At 48.4% G+C, this 26,223-nt stretch overlaps 1 protein-coding gene across 3 annotated transcripts; it reads left to right on the forward strand.

Annotated features, from left to right (window-relative positions):
- The first annotated feature begins 146 nt into the window (after nt 1-146).
- RBM27 (RNA binding motif protein 27) lies at nt 147-21,976 on the forward strand. Of its 3 annotated transcripts, XM_038150396.1 has the most exons (22): nt 147-284; nt 2,972-3,090; nt 3,858-3,982; nt 5,763-5,869; nt 6,436-6,626; nt 7,039-7,122; nt 7,428-7,691; nt 8,232-8,465; nt 9,870-10,004; nt 11,986-12,135; nt 13,947-14,094; nt 14,377-14,530; nt 15,630-15,884; nt 15,984-16,112; nt 16,939-17,061; nt 17,618-17,692; nt 17,800-17,964; nt 18,383-18,487; nt 18,582-18,770; nt 19,021-19,107; nt 19,538-19,648; nt 20,254-21,976. In XM_038150396.1, exons 1-22 carry the CDS (start codon nt 226-228, stop codon nt 20,338-20,340), a joined length of 3,096 nt encoding a protein of 1,031 aa, XP_038006324.1. In that variant the 5' UTR covers nt 147-225; the 3' UTR covers nt 20,341-21,976. The 3 variants fall into 3 exon arrangements, with proteins under 3 accessions (XP_038006324.1, XP_038006321.1, XP_038006322.1); XM_038150393.1 differs by lacking the exon at nt 7,039-7,122; XM_038150394.1 differs by lacking the exons at nt 7,039-7,122; nt 11,986-12,135.
- The last annotated feature ends 4,247 nt before the right edge of the window (nt 21,977-26,223 follow it).

A 26,223-nucleotide genomic window follows, 5' to 3' on the forward strand; every position in this document is an offset into this window, starting at 1 on the left:
TCGCCGCGGGTTCATGTGCGCGCTCTACCGAACTTGCTGGTTCTCCCTGACCCTCGGCTCGGGCTCTGGGCGGCTGCCATTGGCTGGCGGCGCGGAGCGGCACCTTCTGATTGGCGGCGGGCGCGGCCCCGCCCCGGCCATGCCCAGCAGGCTGCGCTGCGGGCGGCGCCGGGCAGGTCGCGGCGATGGCGGCGGTGTAGCCGGAGCGGGCGGCGCGGGGCCACCATGATCATCGAGAGCGTGGACGCGCTCAAGTCCTGGCTGGCCAAGCTGCTGGAGCCCATGTGAGTGCGGCCGGGCGGGCCGGGCGGGCCGGGCAGACAGCGCTTCCCGCGGGCCGGGCCCGGCCGAGGCGTTACGGCCCTGCCCCGCCTGCCCCCGGCCCGGGCCCGGCGCGCCCGGAGTGCGGGACAGCCCGGCCCGGGGAGCTGCCGGGGGCCTGCTGTCCTGCGGCGTGCCGCCGGGCTGCACAGGGGTTTGGAGCACAACGCTGATCAGGGGCAGCTGGGAAGGGGCTCAGCCTGGAGCAAAGGAGGCTCAGGGGGGCCCTTGTGGCTCTGCACTGCTCCTGCCAGGAGGGGACAGCCAGGGGCTCGGGCTCTGCTCCAGGGAACAGGGACAGGAGCAGAGGGAGCGGCCTCAGGCTGGGCCAGGGCAGCTCAGGGTGGACACAGCAGGAATTTCCCCATGGAAAGGGGGCTCAGGTATTGGGAATGCCCATCCCTGGAGGTGTCCAAGGAAGGGACTGGCAGTGGCACTCGGGGTTCTGGGCTGGGGACAAGGTGGGGACAAGGACCCCGGCTGTGCTGTCGATTTCAGTCCCAGCTCTGTCCTCTCGGAGCAGAGCCAGGGGCTGCTGCAGGAACTGGCAAAACCAGCAATAACGTTGAAACTGGGGGAACTCTGCATTTCCATCCTGCTGCTGCTTGCAGTGCGAGTGGGAGTGGGATGGAGCCAGCACGGATCCAGGTCGGGCCGTGCATTTTGGGGTCTGATACGCTGGCTGGTTGGATTTGTGCTGGTCCCAAGCTCTGCAGTGCCTGAGCACAGCTGGCTGGTTGGGTTTGTGCTGGTCCCAAGCTCTGCAGTGCCTGAGCACAGCTGGCTGGTTGGATTTGTGCTGGTCCCAAGCTCTGCAGTGCCTGAGCACAGCTGGCTGGTTGGGTTTGTGCTGGTCCCAAGCTCTGCAGTGCCTGAGCACAGCTGGTGCTGGTGGCACGGGCACAGCGAGGGGTCGGTGGGTGCCACCAGGGGAAGCTGCTTGTCAGTGCCTGGCCAGGCTTGGTCTCCCGTGCAGTACTGGGGCCTGTGGGGAGAGTTCTGGATAGGCCTCAGGTCTGCTCAGTTGCCATCGTTAAGCATTCGGCTTTTGGAAGTTCTTCACACTTTGTTTTCCCTTTGTTACAATCACGGGTTTCTCTGGCGTTTGGTCAAACCTAGCTGAAAGTCTCCAGGCTGGAGCACGACTCCTGCTCCCGCGCCTTCCCTGCCAGCTCCAGCCGGTGTCCAGCGCTCCCTGGGCTTTGTGGAGTGTGAGGCAGGAAATCAAGGAATTGCCAGCGTGCCCTGGCAGTCACAGGCTCTGCAGGGGCACTGGAGTGACAGTACAGGCTGGAGGAGGGCACTCACCCTGTGTGCCCCTGGGCTGCACGATGGGATGGGATGGGATGGGATGGGATGGGATGGGATGGGATGGGGCGCTTGGGAGGGACTGCCGTGTGGAGGAAGGAAAGGTAATGGTTGTGAGGTGAGGGATAGCTTCCTCTGCTTGAAATTGAAGGTTTATAGTCAGTGGGTGAGGGCCCCAGTACCTCACACACAGTGAATGCATCACATACACGTTATTTCTCTGTGTGTGTAAGAATTGTGAGATCTGTCAGTTTGTGGTTTCTTTGTTCTTAATTGCTCCATTTACCCTGGCTTTCAGTAGAGGTTGGATGTTGTTGGAGGCTATATGAGAGCAGAGCTACTTGATTGCTGCTCATTGAGGATTTTTATTTCTTTCACCTGTTGCCTTCTGCTTGTTTTCTGGATCTTTTTCTTACTTGAAATTATTTTGAGGTATATATATTTCAGAATTTTTCTTTCTGTTTGCAGAGTTACTGTTCTCAGAAAATACATAATCATCTCTATAAATGTTAGTTAAAAAAAAAAAAAAGGGCCTTTTGAGTATTTTAGGTTTCTGCCCCCACCTGATAGCTGGTGTCTGCACACTCTGAGAGGCCAAACAAGGAGCTGTAATTTAGTCCCACCATTACTCTATTTCACACCTGGGGTGCTCCTGGTAGCTGGATAATGGAATCTAGAGCAATATCCAGTTTAAAGATTAGTGCTGGAGCATCAGTGCACACAGCTGGTGAGTTTGGTCTGTGTGGGCCACGCGCAGGTGAGGGAGCGTGGGGAGAGAGCCTGGCTCAGTGGCTGCTCCCTTGGGGTGCTGTGACACGTGGCATGGGAGCATCCTCCAGGAGGAAACCCCAGCACAGCAGGACAGTCGCTGCAGCTGTGCAGGTGTCTGTGTGTGTACTGAAAATGGACCTCTGTGACATCTTCTGAACTCCTTGATAACAATGTATTGAATTTTAAACGCGGTTTAATCAGTTTTAGATGTATTAAATTGTATTGTATCAATGTATTGAATTTTAAACGCGGTTGAATCAGTCCTTGTGCAGTGCCCTGGCCCGTGCTGGGCCAGGAGCAGGAGGAGCAGCAGCAGCAGGTCTGTCTGGGCAGAAGAGAGGTGGTTTTCCCTCAGCAGAGCCCAATTCAGCAGAGGAGGGGAGCCTTTGCCAGGCGTGGCTGGGGGTTCACAAGGCACATGAAATAGTGGGCAGTGGTTGCAAAAGCCCTTTGCTGGCTCCGTGGCCCCAGGGCAGCTGTGCTGGTGCTGTGTGTGAGCCCGGCAGCCCGGGGGCTCTGCAGTGCCTGTGCCCCCACCGTGCAGCAGCCCAGCAGTTCTCTCTCTCACCAGATGTGACGCAGACCCCTCAGCCTTGGCCAACTATGTCGTGGCGTTAGTCAAGAAAGACAAGCCCGAGAAGGAGCTGAAAGCTTTCTGTGCTGACCAGCTGGACGTGTTCCTGCAGAAAGGTGTGCTGGCCACGGCGGTCTGGGTGGGAGGAGGGAGGGAGGTGCACCATTACTGCCTTCAAAATCTTTATTGGTAGCCTTGAATATTCCATTCAGAGTTTGAAGGAGTCGTGTGATTAAAAAAATAATAATCATGAGATGAAGTCATGTAACTTGGACTTTTCACAGTGGGTGGGAAGAAATGCTCTTAAATAAAAGCAATTTAATTTCAAGTGTCAGTCATGTTGCCAGAAGCTTCTCTGGCAGGTGTTTGGTAACTTTTGAAAACCTGGTCCATGTTAGTCCTTCTGGCTGCTGGGGCCTTCACATGTGGCAGTTTGCTTCACAGTCAAGGGTTTAAACACCTGAAAGGCTGCCACTCACTGGGAAGGTTACTGTGGCTTTCTTGTGATGCTGAACTGCTGATGAGCATGTTGAAAATTATTTACTCTCATAAAAATTGCCCTTGAGAGGCTGCTGAGTGTAGCTGGTGGAACTTGTGGATAGCTGTGGACTCACTCCTTGATCACAGGCACCAATCATGCTTGCCCCTTAGAACAGAGAGTCTCTGTTGCTGTCTGTGATATACCTGAGGAATTTCTTTAATTGAACAGCCTCAAGTGCCACAAATGTAATTCCAGCTCCTTCAGTGGAGCTAATGCTCATTAATCTGAGGCGCTGCTGCTGCAAGCTGTCTGCTTTGCTGGCTGTTTTCAGGGTCTCTGGTAAATGTAAGCATGCACCTAAATGCATATGTAACAGTATTTTCTTGTGTTCTGTATCCTCAGAAACTTCAGGGTTTGTAGATAAACTTTTTGAAAGTTTGTACACCAAGAGTTACCTTCCTTCTGCTGAGCCCACAAAGGCAGAGGCAAAGCCTGCAGGGCAAGAGAAAGAAGAAGTCAAGGAGGAGGTAATGTTATTTATTCTGCCTGCCATTTATTTTCAAATTAGCTCTCCTACATTTGTGAGGCAAAATGTGACAGAAAAATGTACTCCATTGTGAGTAATGATCTCAAAGAACCGTGGAAGGTGACTATTCAGACAAGAACATTTTACATCCCTTTGTAGAGTCTGCCTTTGATTAAGCACTCAGAAATCCTATTCACAGCTCTGGTAATACCAGTGGATGATCACTTGGAAGGGTTTGAGAGGGGGAAGCAGCAAAAACATTCTGAGACATTTCCAATTTTGTATATTCTGTGAGGAATGAAAATTACTTAAAATGTTTTCTGTGATTCTTAAAATCATTAAGATATGTCAGCCTCTGTATTGGAATAATTACTTTGGAAAGTCAGGTAGGGTTTGTTTGCCAACAGTTTTACCTTGATTTTAAGTTCTGTTGGCAAAATTGAAAGCAATCAAATTTTTGAGAGAAGCTGACAAATAATTGCAGAAATTGTCAGTCAGCAACACCCAGGTCAGCCCAAACAAATGCAGGTCCTTATTTTCCTGACTCTGGTTCATCAACTGATTTAAATTAAAGTTGCTTTTTACTTTTTTTCCCATTTCTCTGATGTTCTTTTTCACCTGAGGATGTGATGGAGAGTTAGGACAGTTTATGGAAATAGCTTTGCTTATGGCAGTTCATAATTTGAGCAAGACTTTCACTGTAGGAGCTTTCACCTCTGCTCTCCAAGTACTTCAGTTGACTTTACCAGTGCTCTGGTGGGGGCAGAGAAGGAGGTTCGGGGGGCTGGAGGGGAGTGGCAGTAAGCAAAAGAAGATATCTAGGACAGCTTTATGGGACAAGGTTACAGAATTCAGGACATTCATTAGTTACTTTGACATCAGCAAGGCCTTCACAGTGTGTCATGAAGCTCAGTGCATGGTGTGATTCCTACACACAGGTTTATTTCACGTGTGAAAATAACACATGTTGTTTTCACACACGAAATTAACCACACGTGGAATCACAGGGAGGTCAGGGCTGGAGGGGGCCCCAGGGGCCATGTGATACACCTTGTGCTGGGAGCAGGACTGCGGGTGGAGCTCTCCAGAGCCCTGTCAGGCCAAGTCTTGAGTATTTCTGCCAGTTCTCCCAGATAATCCTGTTTAGAAGGATGCAGGAAGGCCTCCTTTTGGTATCAATTGGAAAAAAAGGTATTTTAAAAATTAGTGCATGTAAGCTTTTTCCACCAAAATTTCCAGTGACTTGTAAGCAGTGTGAAATGGCAGCAGAAGTGCAGAATGGGTCAGTGCTTTGCAGGAGTGGTACAGCTGGCAGACTTCTGAACCTGCTGTGGTGGAGGCCAGCAAGAAATGTGACCAGTTCCACCATGGGAGCAGGTTTTTGCCTTGAAGCAGTTATTTAAAATGTCAGCTAGTGACTTCTCTACCTGGAGAGGTGACTGCAGACTTTGTGTTTAAAGGTTCAGGAAATTCCTCACTTGTAGAATTGCTTATACTAAATAAGGAAGTAGAGTGGAGAGAGATCTTGTCTTCATGAATCCTGTTTAGAAACAAAACATCCAAGTGATTTTATTTAGGGGCATCTCTTCTGCAGGAAAAAAAGCAAGTTTTGAGACCAGAACTCTTCAACAGACTCTAGTGCTTGATTACTTGTAGTGCTTCAGTACTCTGGGCAAGTAATACTTGAGTATTGTTTTCTTTGCGTTGCTGTCTGTAACTTGAACTACATTTTGGTGTAATTTTCTTAATTTAAAAAAGTGATACTCGTCCTTGTTTGGTAGTTGTGTGTTAAACAGAATTTCCAAGAGTCTGTTGAAGAAGAGCGGGAGAGCAGGAAGAAGAAGTATTCCAGTCCCCAGAGGAGCCGTACAGATTCCAGTGAGCAAAGGTTAGCTTTGAGCCACAATGTTAAGAAATTTTTCTGTATTTGCTGTCAATCTTTGACTGTGTTTTTTTACCTTGTAGGTAGTGATTTTTGTGAAAAATAGGGATTTTCTCCTTCCTTTGACTGTGATACATTGTGTGTGTTCTGATCACATGCCTGAGAAGTCTCCACAATAAGTTGGCCTCTTGCACAAGAGGCCAAATATTCTTCAAGTTACAATTCCTAGAATGTCATCAGTTCCATTGTTTCCCTTGTTATATAAATGAAGAGCACTTTTGGGGTCTGTAGTTTCTGGGGCAGTTGATCACGCCGTGTCAGCATCACTTCTAAAGCCTGTTCTGGGTTGAGCATCATAACCGTCTCACCTTGCCAGTTCCTGCCTCTGCTTTCTACAGAGCAGTGAATCAGCTTTAAGGGTCTGTACTCTCTGTGTAATTGGTGCCATTCTGACTGGAGGGTTTCACTGCCCAAATGGATGGGAAGGGTGAACAGTATCTCTCCATGTTGCAAGCTTCTTTTTTAATTTTGTTTCTCTTTTCACTGACTTGGTCTACATCTGTCTCTCCTAGAACCAGAGAGAAAAAGCGGGATGATGGGAAATGGAGGGACTATGACAGGTACTATGACAGGAGTGACCTGTACAGGGAGAAGTCTGGCTGGCGCCGGGGCAGGAGCAAAAGCCGCAGCAAGAGCAGAGGGCTGAGCCGGAGCCGCAGCCGCAGCCGGGGCCGCAGCAAAGACCGGGACGGCAGCCGGAGCGGTGAGTGCCGGGCTGCTTCAGGACAGCCTCCTATTGCAGTGACAGCTGTGACCTCTGCGTTCTGGGTGATCTGCCAGGCAGCAGATGCCCTTGAGAAGCTGGAGCAAGTTCTGATAGCTTTGTGTTCTTGAAATTATTCATTGAGATGCTGTTCTTCAGAGTAGAGCAATTAAGGGGTTTGTTTTCTTGTTTGCTACCCTCTTAATTCATCCACAGGTGTATTCCTGTGGATAGCAGTAGCTCATATTTTTGTGCTGTGTGTTCTGACAAAGCTGTTGATTTTATTATTTTTTCCTCTTAAGGACTGAACTTTTTGCAAAGCAGCGTTTCCCTCTTTCGTTTTGTTACTGTGTATTTTTTAGAGAAGGCTTCTTTGCAGTTGCAGGTGGTTACCCTATGATTGTTCTTTTAGGGCTAGTTCAGGTCTGTCGGAAAAGTAAGTGGCACAGATTACAGCATTCCACGCACCTTGAGACCGCGTTAGTTAAGGGCAGAGGTAGGTTTGTTGTTTCAGGCTTTTGCCCTTCTTTCTCCTTTAAAAGAGAGCTGTAAGCCAGCATGAAATAAGTAGTAGAGGAATGAATGTGCCTTTTGCAAAGAAAACTTGGATGTTTCTGAAGTTAAACTCCTATTTACATTATGTTTAGTTATTACTCCATTGGTAAGACCAAGCCCTTCAAGAACAGTTCAATGTGTAGAATGCTGAGTATTTCAGAGAATGTGTTATTGTCTCTTGCTCAAGGCTCTGATGTACAGAGCAAAACATGAAGGCTTTACTCAGCTTTATTTTTTTTTAAACAGAGCACCGAGAGAGAGAGAGATCAAAATACAAGAGTGAAAAAAATGATGTTGAAGGCTCATATAATCCAGTGTCCGCATCTCCCAGTAAATCCTCTGAACAGTATTCCTCTGCACAAGCTATCCCCAGTGCTGTGACTGTAGTTGCACCTGCGCACCACCTTGAAGGCACCACAGAGAGCTGGTCAAATTACTTCAACAATCACAGCAATCCCAGTTCATTTGGCAGAAACCCTCCTCCTAAAAGAAGATGTCAAGACTATGATGGTAACCTTAGTTTTCAGTTTTATGCCTTATTTCAGTGTTTATGTTTTTTGGTTTTTTTTAGTTACTCACTAAATGTGAGCAGCAAGTCACACTGCAGCAGCATGTGATGTGTGCCTTGTATGTAACAGATGCAGAGATGCCCTTTGTTGTACTGGAGCAATAACTAATCTTACCACAAGCAGTGGCAGTTGCTGGATAGGAACGTATGGAGTTTTTTCACAGTTCTCTATGTGCTAGACAAATACCTCAACCACTGGCAGTCCTGGTGTGGATTGCAGTGTGTGTATGTTTAAAATAAACCGCAGTACTTCTGACTCTATTTCCACAGCTTTTATGATGAATGCATGTAAGTTTGTGTGCTTTTATGAAAGATTGTTCTGATTTCAATTATTTTGTGAAACCGTACCTTACAATATAATAACGCATCAGTGGATGCATCTTTTCTTTAGTAAGAAATTCCATGAAAACCTGAAATGTTACAAATCACTGAGAGCTCCTGCGTGTGTTTTCTAACGTGAGGTGAAATCTCCTGTTTTGCAGAGCGAGGCTATTGCGTCCTTGGCGATCTCTGCCAGTTTGACCACGGAAACGATCCTCTAGTGGTGGATGAAGTTTCCTTGCCCAGCATGATCCCGTTCCCGCCGCCGCCGCCAGGGCTGCCGCCGCCACCGGGACTGCTGCTGCCGCCGCTGCCGGGGCCGGTGCGCGGCCTGCGCCTGCCCGTGCCGCAGCCGCACCCGCAGCCGCCGCCGCCCGTCGTGCTGCCCGTCCCGCGTGAGTCCGGCGTCCTGCTGCGGGGGCCAGAGCTGCTGCTCCTTGGCTGGCAGTGGCCTGTCCAGAGCAGTGCCCAGAGCTGCAGCTCCTTGGCTGGCACTGTGCTGTAAGGAGCAGTGCCCAAAGCTGCAGCTCCTTGGCTGGCAGTGACCTGTCCAGAGCAGTGCCCAAAGCTGCAGCTCCTTGGCTGGCAGTGACCTGTCCAGAGCAGTGCCCAAAGCTGCAGCTCCCCAAAGCTGCAGCTCCTTGGCTGGCAGTGACCTGTCCAGAGCAGTGCCCAAAGCTGCAGCTCCCCAAAGCTGCAGCTCCTTGGCTGGCAGTGGCCTGTCCAGAGCAGTGCCCAAAGCTGCAGCTCCTTGGCTGGCATTGTGCCATAAGCTGCAGCTCCCCAAAGCTGCAGCTCCCCACAGCTGCAGCTCCTTGGCTGGCACTGTGCCGTAAGGAGCAGTGCCCAAACTGCAGCTCCCCAAAGCTGCAGCTCCTTGCTGGCAGTGTGCTGCTGTCCCGAGCAGTGCCCAGAGCTGCAGCTCCCCACAGCTGCAGCTCCTTGGCTGGCACTGTGCTGTAAGGAGCAGTGCCCAAAGCTGCAGCTCCTTGACTGGCACTGTGCTGTAAGGAGCAGTGCCCAAACTGCAGCTTCCCAAAGCTGCAGCTCCTTGGCTGGCAGTTTCCTGTCCGGAGCAGTGCCCAAAGCTGCAGCTCCTTGGCTGGCACTGTGCTGTAAGGAGCAGTGCCCAAAGCTGCAGCTCCTTGCTGGCACTGTGCTGTAAGGAGCAGTGCCCAAAGAATTCTGAACATTCAGCTGGTAAACCATGATGTTCCAAGCACTGCAAACTGAATTAGACTGGGCGGGGAGTGGAGTTGGGGATCTTTCAGCTCGCCTCAGTGGTAGTTGGTGGTGATTGGATTGGTCACTGACACGTACTATCCAAGTTTTTTCCTGCTGTAATGCAAGAAATGTTGTGATGCAGTCTCCTAGAGGTTCTAATAAAGATCTAGTGTTGGTGTTACATTATCTACATACTAGAAAGCAGTACGTTATTGACACATTTAAGAACTTTCTTAGCTCAGCAGTGATCTGAGATGTTGAGCCTTTTGTGTTATCCTACTGCATCTTCTAAACTCTTTGAAGAACTAGCATATAGGGGCATGCTTACTCTGTTCCAGTGCTGTCTATTCCAGGGACAAAATAAATGCTGTGATAATTGTGTCCAATATCAGCAATTTTGGGATGAGGAATAATTTGATTAACCCTAAACGTTGCGTGAGCCCTTGAGCAGGGGGAATTGGACATATTTACAGCCCTGACCTTGCTCAAAGCAAGGCATAAGCACAGCACTGAGTTGTTTGCAGGTTCTGCCTTTGAGCTGTCGGTGTGTGATGTGTTCTGTGGTGTTGCTGCAGGACCACCTTTGACGCAGTCCAGCTTGATAAACAGTCGTGAGCAGCCGGGGACGAGCGCAGTGCCCAGTCTGGCACCCGTGGGAGCAAGGCTGCCTCCTCCTCTGCCTCAGAACCTGCTCTACACAGTGTCAGAACGTAAGCAAATGCCTTTTGGTTTAAATCTGTTTGGTGGAAACACTTTAAATCTTCTCTGTTGATATGTGATTAGAAATCATGATCTGTCTTCCTCCAATATATACAAATCTAAAAAGAAGTCTGATGGCTCTCCCTGGGTCAGCCCATCATCCATTCTGGGATGGAATGGCAGCAGTGCTCTGCCCTGGTCTGAGGAGGAGCCCTGTGGGGAGCTCTGGGTTTCCTATGCTTGCAGCAATCCAATTGTTGTATAAGAGATGTTCCTTTCCTCTTCAAGCCATTCAGTAGGACATTAGTAGGTGCAAGATGGATCTGCAAACCTGTAATTGCTGTTTAACTTGGGTTTTATTCCTCTCCAGTTTGGACTAATACAGATGAAAGCTTTTTTTTCCAGCTGTATGTCACAGTAGTCTGTATAGTCTTCATAGACATCAGTGCTTTTTCTGTACTTTTTCCAGAATCACCTTGATTCTAGCTTTCTAAAGGTTGTTAGCTTTCACTGGACATGGCTCTCTTCCTTAACAGAGCTCAAAATTTTTAAAAGTATGTTTTTACGAGAGAAAAATATAGCAAAATACCTGGAAAGTCCTAGGTTGCTCAATTTAAATACAACAAAATCTATTTCTTTGATAATTTAAGGATTAATGGCGTTCCCGTGTTCTCCATGACCAAAATAGATAACTAAATGTCAGTGTTTTATAATATTCATCTGGGGTTTTTTAACATAAATATTCTGAATTTTATTCAAAGAGGGGATCTAGTTCAGTCCATGATCCATATCATTTTATTTGTAACTTCTGTGCTTTTCAGAACTTGAGACAGTCAAATTTCTTATTAGATAATCTGCTCAGTTATCCCCAAGTCCTGTTGAGTGTTCAGGTGTCACCATCTGGTCCTTTCAGCTCCAGAACTTCTAACGGGTGACTCTGCCTGTCAGAGCTCACAGGCATCACAGTAATTCTGTTCTCCAGAACCTCTGTGGAGGTTCTCATGTCCTGTTCTTGGACTGTTGTGCTAACAGCTGCTGGTTGCCCTCTTGCAATCAATCATGTTCTAAATAAGGGAAGAGGAGTTTGTGGTTCTGCTCCTTCGAGGTTAGAGAGAGTTCTTGCTTTGCAGTGTCAGGCTCTGCTATCAGTGTGGATATTGTGGGGCATCTGATTTGGACTGTAGAGTTGTCTTTGTTGCTGCAGAGTAAGGAGCTGAGATTTTGGAGGCGTTCATGTTTGTCAGGTTCCCTTGTACAGGCATTTGTTCTGTTCCTGTGGAGGCTCTTCACAGACTTCATTCATTCTAGTTCTTGAACAGCTTTTCCTTTTTAAGGTTAAAAAAGTGTGTTATCCTCAATTTGGACCTTGGGCTGGAGGAGCAATAGGAGTTAATTGTCATCTTGTATTCTTGTGGTGCCCACTTCTAATGGAAATAATCATTAGTACCTTACCTAAGCTAGGCAGCTGATCTCACTCTTAGATAAAGAGTTCAGTAGGTAAGTATTGGTTCCATTTACTCATTTCTCTGCTTTCTTTGAGTGAAATCATTTAAGTATGTTCTTCACCTAAAATTCTTTTCTGAAGAGAACCAGACTGTTGGGCAGCAAGGCTGAAACTCTCTTTGCATCTTAGACTCTACAGTATAAATGCTGAAACCAAAACCTGTGGTTTTGCCCTGAAAACACTGCCAGCGTTGTGCACGCTGTCCCACAGACACCTCAGGCAGTGGATCAGCAGTGCTCTGTATGGTGACCTGTGTGCTTTGGACAGTCAGTAGCAGAATGAAAACCAAAAGAGACTGTGTTTAGATAGGCCAGGCCTGGAATCCAGGTGAGGGTCTGCAGTGGCTGCACAGGTTGGCTGTACCACCTCTTCTCTTCATCCAAGAGAGCTTCTCACTCTTGGACATCCGTGCACTTCCTCGAAGGAAAATTAACCCCGAGTCTTAAACTCACGTGAAAAATTCTGTCGTTTCTCTCCTTTTTTTGTAGATACATATGAGCCAGATGGCTATAACCCTGAAGCTCCTAGTATTACCAGTGCTGGTAGATCTCAGTATCGGCAGTTCTTTACGAGAGCACAAATGCAGCGTCCAAATCTAATTGGCCTAACATCTGGGGAGATGGATACAAACCCTCGAGGTAGGAAGGGTTCTGGTCATTGCTGTTGCTATTTTTGTCCAAGACCGTCAACACTTTTCCCTCTTTTCAGGCTGAAAGCACTAGTTTTTCTCACTGATCTAGTGTTTCAGAGCTTTTTTTTTTTTTTGACATTTCTTCCTTTTTTAAGTGCTAACACGCCTATATTAAAGTCAAAGCAGCCTTTTTGATTAAAAATAACCACTGGCTTGGGAATGCTACGAGGGTTTTGTTGGTTGGTTGGGGTTTTATTCCTCTTAAGCCTGTGAAGGTATTTTCCAGGTCCTGGCAGCTCCTAGAAAGAAAAATGGTGCCTAAAGGTGGATTTAGCAGCACAGTCTGCAGGCTGGTTTTGGTCAGCCCGAGGGCACAGAGGTGATGATCCAAGCTCCTTGCCTTGGCTGTTGTGGTGTTAGTGAAGAAGGGAGCTGCCATGGCATGTTCTGGTGCTTCATGCCCTGGCTCTGTCAGCCAGGTGTTCTCTCTGAAATGAACATCACAGGTATCATTCCAATTTCCCAGCTGCTGGGAATCCCGGTCTGCACTTACATAATTCCCAGCCCCTGCCTGAATGGATGTGGCTGCTGTCTCTTAGTGGTGATGTGCACAAAGCATCTTTTAGGGAAAGGCACAGGTCAAGGCTCTTCAAAGTTTAGTTGTAGTAGCAAAACTTTCTTTCTCCCTTTTGTTTTCCTGCCCTGCCTCTTAAAACCAAAGATGTTAAGTTTTGGGTTTTATTGTTCTACTTCAGTATTTCTTACTCAGTAGATAACAAAGGGGTTTTTTTTTCCCCAATATTTCCTTCCAATGACTCATCTTGTAAGGAATATGGTTAAATATTACTGTAGAAATTGCTGTTGCTGTTTGCATCTTAATGGCTGTCACAGAGGCAGAGTTGGGGCTTAATTGAGAGCCCATCCCAGGGGTCAGGCAGGGGTGAGTGCTCAGTGGTAGGGCCTCACACAGCATGTTTTACTGTCTTTATCACAGGTGTGAAAGGTTTGCTCTCAGATCATCCTCCAAAGTGAGGATGCCATGCCCAGAAATGCCCAGTCTCTGTTCTCACCAGTGTAACCAGCAGAGCCCTGGCTTATATAAAAGCCCTAGCAATTGCTGTGTAACTCAGACTTCTTTTTAGGGGTTGAATATTTGGCATTCACAGGAGACTAACACAAAGGGCATAATCTTGAAAAGATTGCAAACAAATTTCTAGCAAACTTTGTGTTGGTAGAATTTGCTTCAAACTTTAAATCTAATGTCTTTTAAGAGTGTGATAGTTGTGCTTAATTAACAGTTTGTTGCTGAAACCTGGTTGGAGGGCTGGCAGTGGGATAGCAGTGGAAAGAACGGGTGCTTGGTTGCTTTTGCTCTGTCAAGGGTTCATACAGGGCAAGCTGGTTGTTAATTCAGCCCTTGCCCATTGCAGAGCTCTGACTTAAAGCCTGGGGATGCACCCATGAATTTTTCTCCTCCTTTTCTGTTTTGTTGGGTTTTTCTCTTTTCTGTTTTCTTTCTCTCCCTTTCCCACAGAATCTGAGTTTTTAGTACCTGAAAAATGAAGTTTTTGCTTTGTTTCTTTAAGCTAGTACTAGCCTTAAAGGTCAAAACCCATCCCTCCCAGCTGGACCATGTGTGTTTCTCTCAGGATGTTTAGTTAGGCTAGGGAATGATCTGAATGAGTTTGTTTGGAAACAAAACTGACCAATTTGATAAAGTCATCCTAATGTTTATGTTTTTAATCTCAGTTCTGTTCTGCTGTGTGAAAGCTTTTCTATGTGTGGTGGAATAACACGGGCCTTTTTCCTTCCCTGCAGCTGCCAACATTATCATCCAAACTGAACCTCCCATTCCCATTACAAATAACAGCAGCAATGTCACTAGAGTTGTCCTGGAGCCAGACAGCAGGAAGAGATCTCCAAGCAACATGGAATGTCCCCCATTGAAGAAACCCTGGCTGGGAAAGTAAGAGTTAGCTGCAGATGTTAATTCAAATGTGCTCCACTGCTGTCAGTGCTGTGAACATTGCTATTCACCAGTCTCTGTAATTTGGGATGGTTGGGTCAGAAAGTCTGTGTGCCCATAACAGGGAGACTGAACATGGGGTCAGGGGAAGCTCTCTTCTGTTAGTGGCTAGAGGGTGTACTTTTTAGAGGAAAAATGCAATTTAGATGTATGTTAATATTTGCTGCCTTACTTAGGCACTTATGTACTTATCTGAGCTCTTCCTGTTCTCCTTTTCTCTAGGCAAGTGAATAACACCCAGAATAAGCCAGGGTTTTTGAAAAAGAATCAGTATACTAATACAAAATTAGAAGTTCGAAAAATTCCACCAGAATTGAACAATATTACACAGCTCAACGAACACTTCAGCAAATTTGGAACTATTGTAAACATTCAGGTAAAAAACCAAAGTCAGTTCTATGTCTGTGTGTGGGTATTTTATTTTCCCTGAAGCCTGCTAGAATGCTGCATGGTTTCTTTGAGAAACCTTAATGGAGACAAACTGGGAGAGGAGGTAATCTAGTTCAGAGGAACCTTTTCTTGGTCTGCTGTGTATTATTATCTTAATACTGTAAAGCCTATTGGTTTCAGCCTTCATGATGACTAATTACATTTGAAAGGCTGGCAGGTTTAACAGTGTCTAAACCAGCTCAGGTTTTTTTGAGCAACTTTGTATAACTTTTGAAAGAGATGATCTGACAGTTTGTCTTACATGACAGTCTTTATGTGCTTCAGTTTGTTACCACTTGGCATCCTAGAACTGGCTCCAACTCAGGGGTGTCCTTGCCTTGTATAAAACAGAAAAAGCACTTTAAAAAATAGTAGTTTAAATAACATTTAATTTCCATTAATTTTTTTAGAGAAAACGGTTGCCTCTCAAGTGCTCAGTTAGAGGTCTAAATAAGAGAGATACCCGGGAAGCCTCTGTATTTCTTGATAAGTTTGTCTTAGCCCAAAAGATATTGTGGTGCTTTCTGCCCCTCTGTAATGAAGTAATGTATTTCAAACATACTACCTCAATCACTACACTGGAAAGTCCAAGGTACATTTTTATTGCTGTGATACTAATTTTTAGAGAAAAAGATGCTTATTCAAGACTTTGAGATGCTGCTGCATTGAGGGTGTGGTGAGGCTTTGCACTGTGCACCCTCGGGCAGCACTTGTCCCTCGGGAGGCTGGAATAAAGAGCCTTTGGGTCAGCACCAGTGGTACCAGAGGTACCCAGGGGCACTGCGCAGTGCTCTGCATATGTGATGCTGTTGGTGGAGGACTCTTATTCATTCATTCATCTATTTATTTGAATGTGTATAGACTTCCCTGCAGGTACATGTAAAGTTTGCCGAAAGTTACTTTGCTTTAATTACAGAGTGTCTTACAGTGTTTGGAGCTGTTACCACACTGGATACTCAGCTCATCACTGCACAGTATTTGGGTTTGCTAGCGATTGAAATGTTTTCTTCCTTGAGAAATAAAGCATTTGTGAACTGTTGCTTTAGGTGGCTTTCCAGAACGATCCTGAAGCTGCTCTCATTCAGTACGTGAGCAACGACGAGGCGAGGAAGGCGATTTCCAGCACGGAGGCAGTGCTGAGCAATCGGTTCATCCGCGTGCTGTGGCACAGGGAGAGCGAGCAGCAGCCCCCGATGCTGCCGCAGCAGCAGCCGCCGCCCGCCCCGCAGGCGCTGCAGCACCTGCAGCAGCAGGCCCTGGCCACGCCGCCCGCCGTGACCGTGCACAGCAGCCTGGCCAAGGTACGGGCTGTGGAGGGGCTTGGCAGCCTTCCCGAGTGGCTGCTGCTGCAGAGAAGTGAAGTATCTAACCTCGATGTTTTCACATCTGTGGATACGCAGGTGATGAACAAACCCCTGGCGTCTGGTGCCTACGTCCTTAACAAGGTCCCGGTGAAAAGGCGCCTCGGAGCAGCGGCTGGGAGCCAGCCTGAGCTCAGCCAGCCCGGGGCTGGGGTGGAGGAGCCTCAGGTATGTCGAGAGGGGACCATGGCCGTGCTCTCAGGTACAGCTTTAGCTTGTCAGCCAGGAAGGAACAAGCAGAGAGAATTTGTGTGTTGCTCCCACTTGGTTCTGCTCCTTTTCAGTAGTGTTTTGTGCAGCCGTGGTCAGTCACTTCTTCCTCGTTTCATCAGCTGTTTATATGGAATAGGGACAATGACTTTAGGAACTATCAACTACAACACTACCAGTGTTGTAAATGGCATAAAATATTTTTAGCAGTGCTTGATAGTAAACAAGTCTGACAACCTGTATGTGAGACCAGCCTTTTGTTGACAAATGTAATGGCTGGCCCAGTAATTTTTGAGCTTTTGCTGTGCTTTACCAGCAGTGCTAGAAGCTTAGAGAGTATTTGTACCCGGAGTTCAAGCCAATAAGTGTTCAATTCACACTGATACCTTAGTGCAGCATGTGTTCTGGGCCATGGGGAAGTCCTTTTAAGAAAGGAAGCATGGAGTGGCTTTTGCTGCCTTACTTGATCAGAAAGTGGGATGTTGGGCTGTGACTGCGGAGCTGAACCTAAGGCACGGGCAGGTCATCACCTTCAGCAGTGTCCTGGTGGGAATCAGGATGCAAAGGGAGTCTGCCATGGAGCAGGAAAGGCAGTATCTTTTTCAGAAATCCTTTTGTCTGGACTGATGCCTTTATCCGTGGGTTTAATTGCCTTGGTCTTTCTGCCTCTTTGCACAAATCTGGACGTCTGAGCTGGGGACATGATCCACTGAAGTTCCCTGCTGGTATATCATGGTCACTTTGAAATATTCCATATTTTACTGGGTGTTTTTTACTATTTCAGGTATTTCCTACGTCTACAAGCCACTCAAAGATGGTTTACAGTTCTCCAAACTTGAAGACAACTCTGAAGTCTGGTGCAGGGTCTAAACCTCATGACGTGCAAGAAGCCCTTAAAAAAAAGCAGGTACTTGATGCTTGATGGCTGCCTGACAGTGTAAGGAGCAGAGTGCTTTAAATGCAAGGTTTGATGGGCACCTGAAACCTCAGCCCCTCCTCCACAGCTTTATTTGTGGGTGTGGAGCTGCTCCTTGTTATGGGGCAGTCTCGCAGGCACGCCTGGGGCAGTCATGTGTGGAATGGCCTTTTGGGCTGTCTTACTTGACACTCTTGGCCATGTTGGGTTTTCTGGGCTTGCTTGGGGTTTTCTGGATATGATCTCTACAGGTATGAGACACTTGCATGACAGTGCACACTGTGTGTTTCTTAAGAGGTGTCTGAAAGGGGCAAAATGTTAGTAAAGTACCTTGCAGCAGGAAATGAGGATTTTATTTCTTTTTTTATTTATTGGATCAGCTGCACTTCCTAGTTGTGCTTTTTGCAGAAGGTACTTTTGGTTGTGGATTTCTCTTCCTTAGCTAGAAGAGGACAATATGATCTGTATGAGTACATATGTGATCTGTATGAGTATGTACAATGCTAGACTGCTTTGTACTGATGGAAAGAATTCTCTCCTCTTACAGGAGGCAATGAAACTCCAGCAAGATATGAGGAAAAAGAAGCAGGAGATGCTAGAAAAACAAATAGAATGCCAGAAGGTAACTCTGGGATGTGGCTAGTAAATACATTCTGATTTTTACATACCTGTCAGTTGAGGGCTGCTTCTCCTGGTATTTTATGATCCTGTTCTTTTATTATTTTATAGATGTTGATATCCAAGCTGGAGAAAAACAAGGCCATGAAACCAGAAGAGAGAGCAGAAATTATGAAGACTTTAAAAGAACTAACAGGAAAAATATCACAGTTAAAGGATGAATTAAAAACTTCATCTACAACCTCCACACCATCCAAACTGAAGTCCAAGACAGAGGTATTTATTGTGCACCACACTTGCCTGCTTGGTTTTTGTAACTATTTCTATTAATATGTTTTGAAAATGCAGCAGCATTAGATCGAAACACTTGCGAGCGGCATTTGAATGTGAGTGATAACCATGGACAAACAAGCCATGGTTGAAGGAACTCCATGACCTAGTTTTCTTGCAGCTCATTCATGTTTGTTCCAGTTCTAAAGCAGAGAATTCTGGGCCTTTCAAAAAATGGAGGGGACCACACACACCCAGAGGCAATTAAAACACAACTGAATTTAGAGAGAAGTGTGGCTATTGTGTCCTGATCTGTCTGTATCGTTTGCATGAATGTAGTGCTGTAGGGGAACAAAACATTACAACTGTGCCTTACAGTTCTGCTCTTCCCTTCTGTTTCTCTTCCCACCTCTTTTTCTGCCAGGCACAGAAGGAGCTGTTGGATGCGGAGCTGGACTTCCATAAGAGACTGTCCTCTGGAGAGGACACAACCGAGCTGCGGAAGAAGCTCAATCAGTTACAAGTGGAGGTGAGCTGCTCTGTCTGCTGCTGTTACTGAGCTGATGAGCCCTGGTGGGTGTTTCAGAGCCTCTCACGGGGGCATGGCTGTGTTCTCTCCCCAGGCTGCCCGCTTGGGCATCCTGCCTGTTGGTCGAGGAAAGGCAGTGGCAGCCCCGGGCCGGGGCCGGGGCCGGGGCCGTGGGGGCCGAGGAAGGGGCATGAACCACATGGTGGTGGATCACCGGCCCAAGGCACTCACCGTGGGAGGCTTCGTGGAGGAGGAAAAGGATGAATTGTTACAGCACTTCTCTGTAAGTGTGGCCTGTAAATTAATATACGTTTCCTTTACTGCTGTGAAATCAAGCTCGTCTTAGAATAGCAATAAATCTGAGCTTTTGCCCAAAAATACAAGTGCTACAATAGTGATGGCTGATGCAGCTGGGAGTCCTCTGGCTCTCACTTTTCTGTCCAGAAAATCAGATTTCAGTACACCACAATTGTACCACAATGATGGAAGTGGAGGAGACGTTACTGCCGCTCCTAACGATCTTTTCCTCACAGAAATTTGGAGATATCGAGGATCTCCAGGAAGAGGATTCCCCATTAAGTGTTGTTGTAACTTTTAAGTCCCGCTCAGAAGCTGAGAATGTAAGTAGAATCATGGATATATTTTTTTCACATATCTAAAATAAGAGTTTTTAACTACTTGTGTCTACCTTTGTATTTTAAAATTTCAGAGGCTTTGATCCCCCAGTTTGAGCTTGGTGCTGCTGCAGGTAGTGCTGCTGAAGGGGAGGTACCTGCTGGTGGTCTGAGCAGTGACGCAGGGCTTTCCCCGATAAAGCTGCATGTCCCTGGCAGTTCAGAGCTCTGCTCACCCTCTCAGTGCTGGGGCAGGAGCAGGGTTTGGCAGATTTGTGTTGCTCTTGGAACACTGGAGTGGGTGATTGTGGTTTATATATCTGAGGTCTTCAAACATGCCTCTGTACCCCGTGCTCTGGGCCTGGCTTGTTGCCGATGTTAGGAGCTCTTTGCTTGGTCCTCTCTCTGAAAGTCTGTGCGTTTTTCCTCGGCTCAGGCTGCTAACCAGGGGTCCCGCTTCAAGGACCGGCGGCTCCAGATCTCGTGGCACAAACCCAAGGTACCCTCTGTGTCCACAGAAGTTGAGGAAGAGGAGTCTAAGGAAGAGGTATGGAAATCTCTTAATAACCTGATCATTCTTACTGGAATCTAATAGCTGAGACCTCTTGGGGTAAAGTTTCCCGTGTGCTGAAGAAGCTTCCTAAAAGATGTTTTTACAAACCAGGAACTGAACTGGTTTTGAATAGTCAGGAACATTTCCCACATTTAAAAACAGAGAAAAGAGGGGGGAAAAAAAGACCTTTTGTGGATGGGCTGTTAATTTGTCAACGATGTAAACAAGCCTCAGGTTCTGCATGTGCAGGCTGCAAAGCCTTTTACTTCTCACTCTTCGTGGTCTGCTCTGGGAGAAGTTGTGTGTTCTTCCCTGCAATTCACCTTAACACAATAAAGGCTTTTAAAGGTTGTTTTGTTGTAGCATTTAACAGAAACCTTGCTTGGGAGAGGGTGAGTGGTGGTTTATTCCTGCTTCCTCTGAAGCTTTGCTGTCTCTTTCCTGACACGAGGCTGCTGTTCTTCCCCTAAAACTGTTGGGGTGTGACTGAGTGAGTTTGAGAGAGACGCTGGCAGCCGCACCAGACGCTGTGGGCTGGGGTGAGTCCCTGGGCATGGCTTGGAACTTGTGTCTGAAAGTTCATTTTTCTCTTCCTCCAGGAGACTGAAACCTCAGATTTATTTTTGCACGAAGATGATGATGATGATGATGAAGATGAGGATGAATCCCGTTCTTGGCGAAGATGAAACTTGATGTTCGAAATGTATAATTTTAGGAATATAGTTCAAACTACATCTTTTAAACGTTTATTTAAGGAAGTTGATGAGCCAAAAAGAGCTTTACTTTCTTTTCAAACCACAAAATTTACCATGAGCAGTTTGGTATGAGAACATTTGGGACACAGAGCTGTGAGACTGAGCTAGCCAAAGGCCCAGGAACTTCTTACAGGATTATCAAGCTCACCAGGGTGGTGATTTTTTTCTATTTAAGAAGGATAAAAAGGGGGGAGGGGGTTGGAAATCAGTATTTTCTTGTCCTCTTTTTGTGTCACCTGTATTACCTTGTTTTGGGTTTTTTACGATGTGATTGGTTTGTTAGTTTATAATTGAAAAGATATTACAGGTTTTATTTAGCAATATTATGAGGTTAGGGGAAAGACAAACTTTCATTAAATATTATGAAAGAAAAACTGGCCTCATTTGCTCGTTGAAAAAAGGGAGCATTTTATTTCCTGTGGAGTCTCATGTAGGAATTGTTTGTGGTTAGATTCTTAAATCATTTACTTCAGTATGTGTGACAGGCACACTATCTCTATGTTGTGCTGCTTTTTGTGAGAGGAGGTGGAAGAAACAATTTAACAGGATATTGTTAGAACATTGTCCAGTTCACTCTGTTTCTCCAAGTTCTGCTTCACAGAAAACATCAGCAGGAGCACACGCTGGAGTGGATTTCACTCCTTGCTTTCCTTCTGTCGTTTCAGTGTGAGGCTCAGAGTAGGGCGGGCTGTTTGTTGCATTTCAGTATTTGTGAGCAAGAATGGAAGGAGTTCCAGCCCTCCCAAAAGCAGCTGAAGTGGCCCCTGTGTCCCGGGCAGGAGCAGCTCTCCTGTGGCTGTTCCCAGCTGTGTTCCAGGCAGAGCCCTGGGTTAGAGCAGGGTGGGGTTCAGCCCTCAGGCCCGGGCTGTCCTGCTCAGCCAGCCCAGGGTCCCGTGCCCCAGGGCTGCTCCGAGCTGGCTGTGCCCTCGGTGTCCCTCGTGTCCCGTGCTCAGCCCCTCTGCTGTCCCTGTCACCCAGCAGGGCGTGTGCTGGGCCAGGGGCTGCGCTGCCTCTGGGCTCTGTGGCTGGGGCACCCAGCAGCCCCTTCCCTGACTGCCCTCTTGCCCTGGCCACTCCTCGACGCGTTTTTGTGCATTTCTCCACAAAACCAGCACCGTGGCCGTGCACAGCACTCTCCCCTCTGGCATGACTGCCAGTGCAGGCCCCAGTCCCTCCTGCCTGGAGGACAGCAGCTCCCAAAGCTTCCCCTGCCTGTGGCTCTGAGTGGGGCCAGGGCAGGTGCTGAGCGCCCTTGGGGTCACGCCCTGCTGGCTCTGTCCTGTGCTCTCTGAGGAATCCAGCTGGTGGGATGCCCTGTTTCTTGTCAGCTGAAGGGAATGTCTCCAGTGTTCTGTCTCTTTCCAAACCTCTCCTCTTCCTAGAACTAGGACTGTCCTGCTACTGCTGAGACTAAATTCCAGGCATGAAGAATTGGAGGAGAAACCCACCCCGTGAGCTTAGAAGAATGTCTTGCTCTTCTCCCGTCACCTCTGGGGTTCTGATGTCTGTGGCACAGTGTGTATCTTGACAAGTCCATTGCAGCAAACATGTCCGAGTCCTGACAACTTAAAAAAGGAGAGAGGGATCAAAAGGATTTATATATTTTTTTGTACAGAGTTTTTTCTTAAACTGTATAATTTTGTAAATATTTTGCTTTTTTGTGTACTAAAATTACCGGCGTATAGATTTCAATAAGAATTGTTGTATTTTTGTATTTGGAAAATGAAAATTACAGTGGATTAATTAAGCTGAAAGAAAAATTGCGGTAGCCTTCGACACACACAGAATGGATTCCTTTTCATATGGTTTTGGCTCTAAAGTGACCCGGGGTGGCACGTGTGTCGGGTGAGGGAGCGAGGGCCATCCCTGAGAGCTGTGAGTGCTTGCAGTTTGCCCTTGGCGTGCCCCTGGCAGGCTGGCCGAGTGCCAGGTGCCACCAGGGCTGGCAGTGCCCCAGCCCGGCTGTCCCCGGGGCAGCGGGGCTGCAGGAGGAGGAGAGGAGCTGTGTGGAGCTGGCCCATCTTTGGCCAAAGCTGCTGCAGCCCTGGGTTTTAGGGCGTGCTGGGCCTGTCTCGGCCGGGGTTTCTGTGCTTCCAGAGGCAGCAGGGCAGCACAGCTGAGCTCATTCCGTGGTGATGCTTCCCTGGGGAATTCTCCTGTACCTTGGGCAACACTGCCCTCGGGGTGCCCGTGTGCCAGGCACGTGTGCCAGCCTGGGCTGGGGCCAGACACCGAGGGGTGAGGGGATGGGGAAAGGAACGCGCTGCAAAGAATTCCCTCCCTTTCTGTGCCGAGTTAACCTGAGCAAAAATAAACAAAACCACCTCAAATACGAAACCAGGCACCTGCTTAGGAAAGCACCACTTTAGTAAAATCATGTGAAAAGGAACAAAGCTCCTCTTGGTGTATAGTAACCCTGTACTATAGTTTTTACAGATTGTGAACTTGTGTAATAGGATAATAGCAGATATTGTTGAATTTCTAATTGTTTACACATTAAAATTCATATATGTAATGTTTGTTTTATTGATTACAAGCCAAATTTCTAAGATGCATGTTGACTTTTTTGCAATAAAGTTATAGTATGGAATGGTTCAAGATTTAGAAAAGACAAAATTCTAACTGAAATAAATTGGAAGGAGAACCATTCAAAAAATTACAACTCTCAGAAAAAGAGCATTATCACTTCTTTGGGGGAGTGGGTGTGTGGAGGGGGATTTATGTGTGTGTGATGTGTGTGCAGGCTTGGTTTGGGTCAGAGCTGAGAGAAATCTTCCAAGTGCCCCAGTGCTCTGGAGCAGAGTGCTAGGACAGGTAATGGCTGTGGGAGGAGATGGGTGGAGGAGTGCAGATGAGGCTGGCTGGCAGCTGTGGGGGCTCAGGGTTTAGCAGGAGCTGGAGGAAGCTGAACAGTCTGGGGTGGGTTCCCAGTCTCGTACAGGTTTTCTGTGTTCTGTTGGACACAAATCCTGGCAGGACACCCTGCCAGTTCTGGCGCCTTTGCAGGCTGGGGTGAAAGCTAACATTACCTTTGTTTTTGGTCTTGGGCCCTTTCAGCAGTGCCTGTTCTTCCCTCCTGCAGCCCTGCCCTGTACTGCTGCGTCCAGGTGCTGCAGGCTGATACAAAACCTGTGCTTCTCTTTGTGCTGCTGAGGAGCCTCTCCGTGACAAACCTGTGGCTGTGAGACAGCCCAGTGCCAGGAGTTAAACTTTGGAATCTGCCCCAGACCCTTTCCCTGCCCACAGCCACCAAGCAGCCTCGTTCTGCAGGAAGCAGGAATGTCCTTCAGGAGACAGCCTGACGTGGAGCAGGAAGGGTTCAGTGACCCAAGCTCTCGCTGCTTCCCATACAATTAAAATTCATTTTAATGGGAAAAGGGTGTACGAGGAATTGGGAGGAAGGAGCATTTGTGTGTGGCTTTGGATGTATTTTTTCCCCCAGCCATCCCAAATGTGATCTGAGAGTTCCCTGAGCACAGCAGCAGCGTTCAGCAGGGTGGGACAGCTCCTCCCACAGCCACAATCCTGCCAGGAGCCCCTGGAAGGAAGCAAATGCCTGCAGGAACAGTCTCATGAAGGTACAGTGTTGGTGCAATTGTCAGGCCAAGAATCTCTTTGTTGTCTCAGTCGAGGCTGTATGGAATACAGCACTAACTTGCAGAGAGGGTTCCCAAAGGTGACAATCTAATTTTAACTCGTCTCTGGAAACAGGGACCCAGTTCTGTCCTCTGGAGCAGGTTGTGTAACATGTCTGGGCCTTTACTGATGAGATCACTGATACAAGGGGCTTTCAAAAGGGAAAAATGAGTTTGTCTGATGTTTCTCTGGAGGTTTTCATACGCTTCCACCACTTCATTCCATGACAGACTTACAACTGTGATGATCAAAACCTAAATCCTTAAACTAGAGCACTTTCTGTCTCGCCAGGATCGTTCCACAGACAATTCCCAGCGGCTGTGTGGTAGGCTCGGGTAGGCTGATCCCTGCGGGGCGCTGGCTGCGGGGAGCAGGCAGGGCTGAGGGGTGAGGCCTGGGGCCGTGCTGCCAAGAGCCTCCTTCACCTGGAAATTCCCCTTTTTCCCACAGAAAATCCAGGATTCATCACTACTTTTTAATGGCATCTGGAAAACACATTTTTTGCCAAGAACATCTCTTGGATTTGAAGCTCAAAAATATGTTTTACCAGATCAAGAGACTTCAGCCCAAACAGAGCCCGTGACAGGGGCTGTCACCACCGGGAGCCTCCAGCCGGGGTAGAGGCGAGTGACCGAGGCCAGGGGGGACCCGGCAGCAGCAGCAGCAGGAGCAGCAGCAGCAGTAGGAGCAGGAGCAGTGCCCCCTGTCAGCGCAGCCGGTCCCCCAGCAGCGACCCTGTGCCAGCCCTGGGTGGTCGGGGACAAGAGCTTCCACCGGGATCACTTTCCCCGGGAGCCGGGCTCAGCCGGGAGCCCGAGCCGGGCACTGCCGGGGCAGCTCCGGGGGATGCCCGAGCCCTGCCCCGGACCCTGGGGACAGCCAGGACCCTGGGGACAGCCCCGGACCCTGCCCCGGACCCTGAGGACAGCCCCGGACCCTGGGGACAGCCCCGGACCGCGGGGCACCGGCATCGCCCCCAGCCCAGGGCTTTGACTGCTCTGCTGCGGTTCCTCTCCTTTTCGGGAGCCGAATTCCTTCTGCAGCTCGTCCGGCCGGGCCCGGGGGTGCCGCGGCGGGAGCAGCCCCCGCTCCGTGACGCGGAGTTAATTATAGCCCGTCCTGCGCCGGCAACCTTAAAGCACTCCTGGCAGTGATTTATTTAAACACTGATAAATTATACATTCCTTTAGTAATCCATGTGAAAATTATTTGAAGTCAACTCAACATCACGTACCTCGCTCTGTGAGCTCTCTCGCGGTGACGGCGTGGTGTCACACACGCTTCCATCCCTGCGGCTGCCCCTGGCTTTGGTTTGGGTGCCAGGGCAGTGAGGGGCTCCCTCGCTCCCCGCTGCGGCTGCGGGCACCCCGAGGAGCCGCCTCTGGCTGTGCACGGGCTGGGCTCGCCCGGCTCCGGCCGCAGCCGCGCCTCGCCGCTGCTCCCCGGGACAGCCCCGGCCCGGCGCGGCCCCGGCTGCGGGGCGGGCTCGGGGGGCAGAGGCCCCGCTCCTGGGCGCTGCAGGGCCAATCCGCCCGTGCTGCCACAGCTCTGGCGCCTTTGCTGGGCGGGGAACAAACACCCTCCACCGGGTTAGAGGGTGAGACTCTGGGGGCACCCCAACACGTCAGCGCTGCTCTTCTGTCCCCCCAAGGCTGCCCTGAGAAGATGCAGCTGTTTCACTTGTTGATTAGCAAAAACATTAGGAGACCTACTGTTTCAGGGCATGAATAATTAACGTTTGTTCCTCATTAGCTTCTCGTGGCAGAGTCCTGTTAGGTGCATTTAGATGTACTTCTAGAATTAGGAGCAAACATAACCAGATGCCTGGCAGCTGAGTGCTCTGTTCCACCTGTGGAAAGCACTGCCCCATTGCTCCATCCTCCCTGGCAGGAAGGGGAGAGTTTGTTCTGATCAAGGGCTGATGTGTCCTTTATTGCAATTTTAATTTCAGTGAATGATACAAGTAAAAAATTCTATAATTCATGTACACTACAAGTGAGTAAAGGATGCCACTCCCAAGAGAGTGGCCACCTGTTTTCCTGGGATCTCAAACCAAAACCTTGCTTCCTGAAAAATTCAAAACGAAGTTGATGAACGTTCCACCTGCTGCTGCAGGACAGGGCTGTTTGTCCTGCCCCCGTCATGCAGCGCTGCAGAGCTGCAGCACAGCTTCAGCAC

The sequence above is a fragment of the Motacilla alba genome, chromosome 13 (genome assembly GCF_015832195.1).
Source record: "Motacilla alba alba isolate MOTALB_02 chromosome 13, Motacilla_alba_V1.0_pri, whole genome shotgun sequence".
Taxonomy (NCBI): Eukaryota; Metazoa; Chordata; class Aves; order Passeriformes; family Motacillidae; genus Motacilla; species Motacilla alba.

Excerpts from the sequence above, each read along its gene's own strand:
- RBM27 (XM_038150396.1), top strand. The coding sequence starts at position 226 with ATGATCATCGAGAGCGTGGACGCGCTCAAGTCCTGGCTGGCCAAGCTG. Across the intron at positions 16,113-16,938 it reads CTGGGGTGGAGGAGCCTCAG|GTATTTCCTACGTCTACAAG; the intron begins GTATGTCGAGAG and ends TTACTATTTCAG. Across the intron at positions 17,693-17,799 it reads AACAAATAGAATGCCAGAAG|ATGTTGATATCCAAGCTGGA; the intron begins GTAACTCTGGGA and ends ATTATTTTATAG.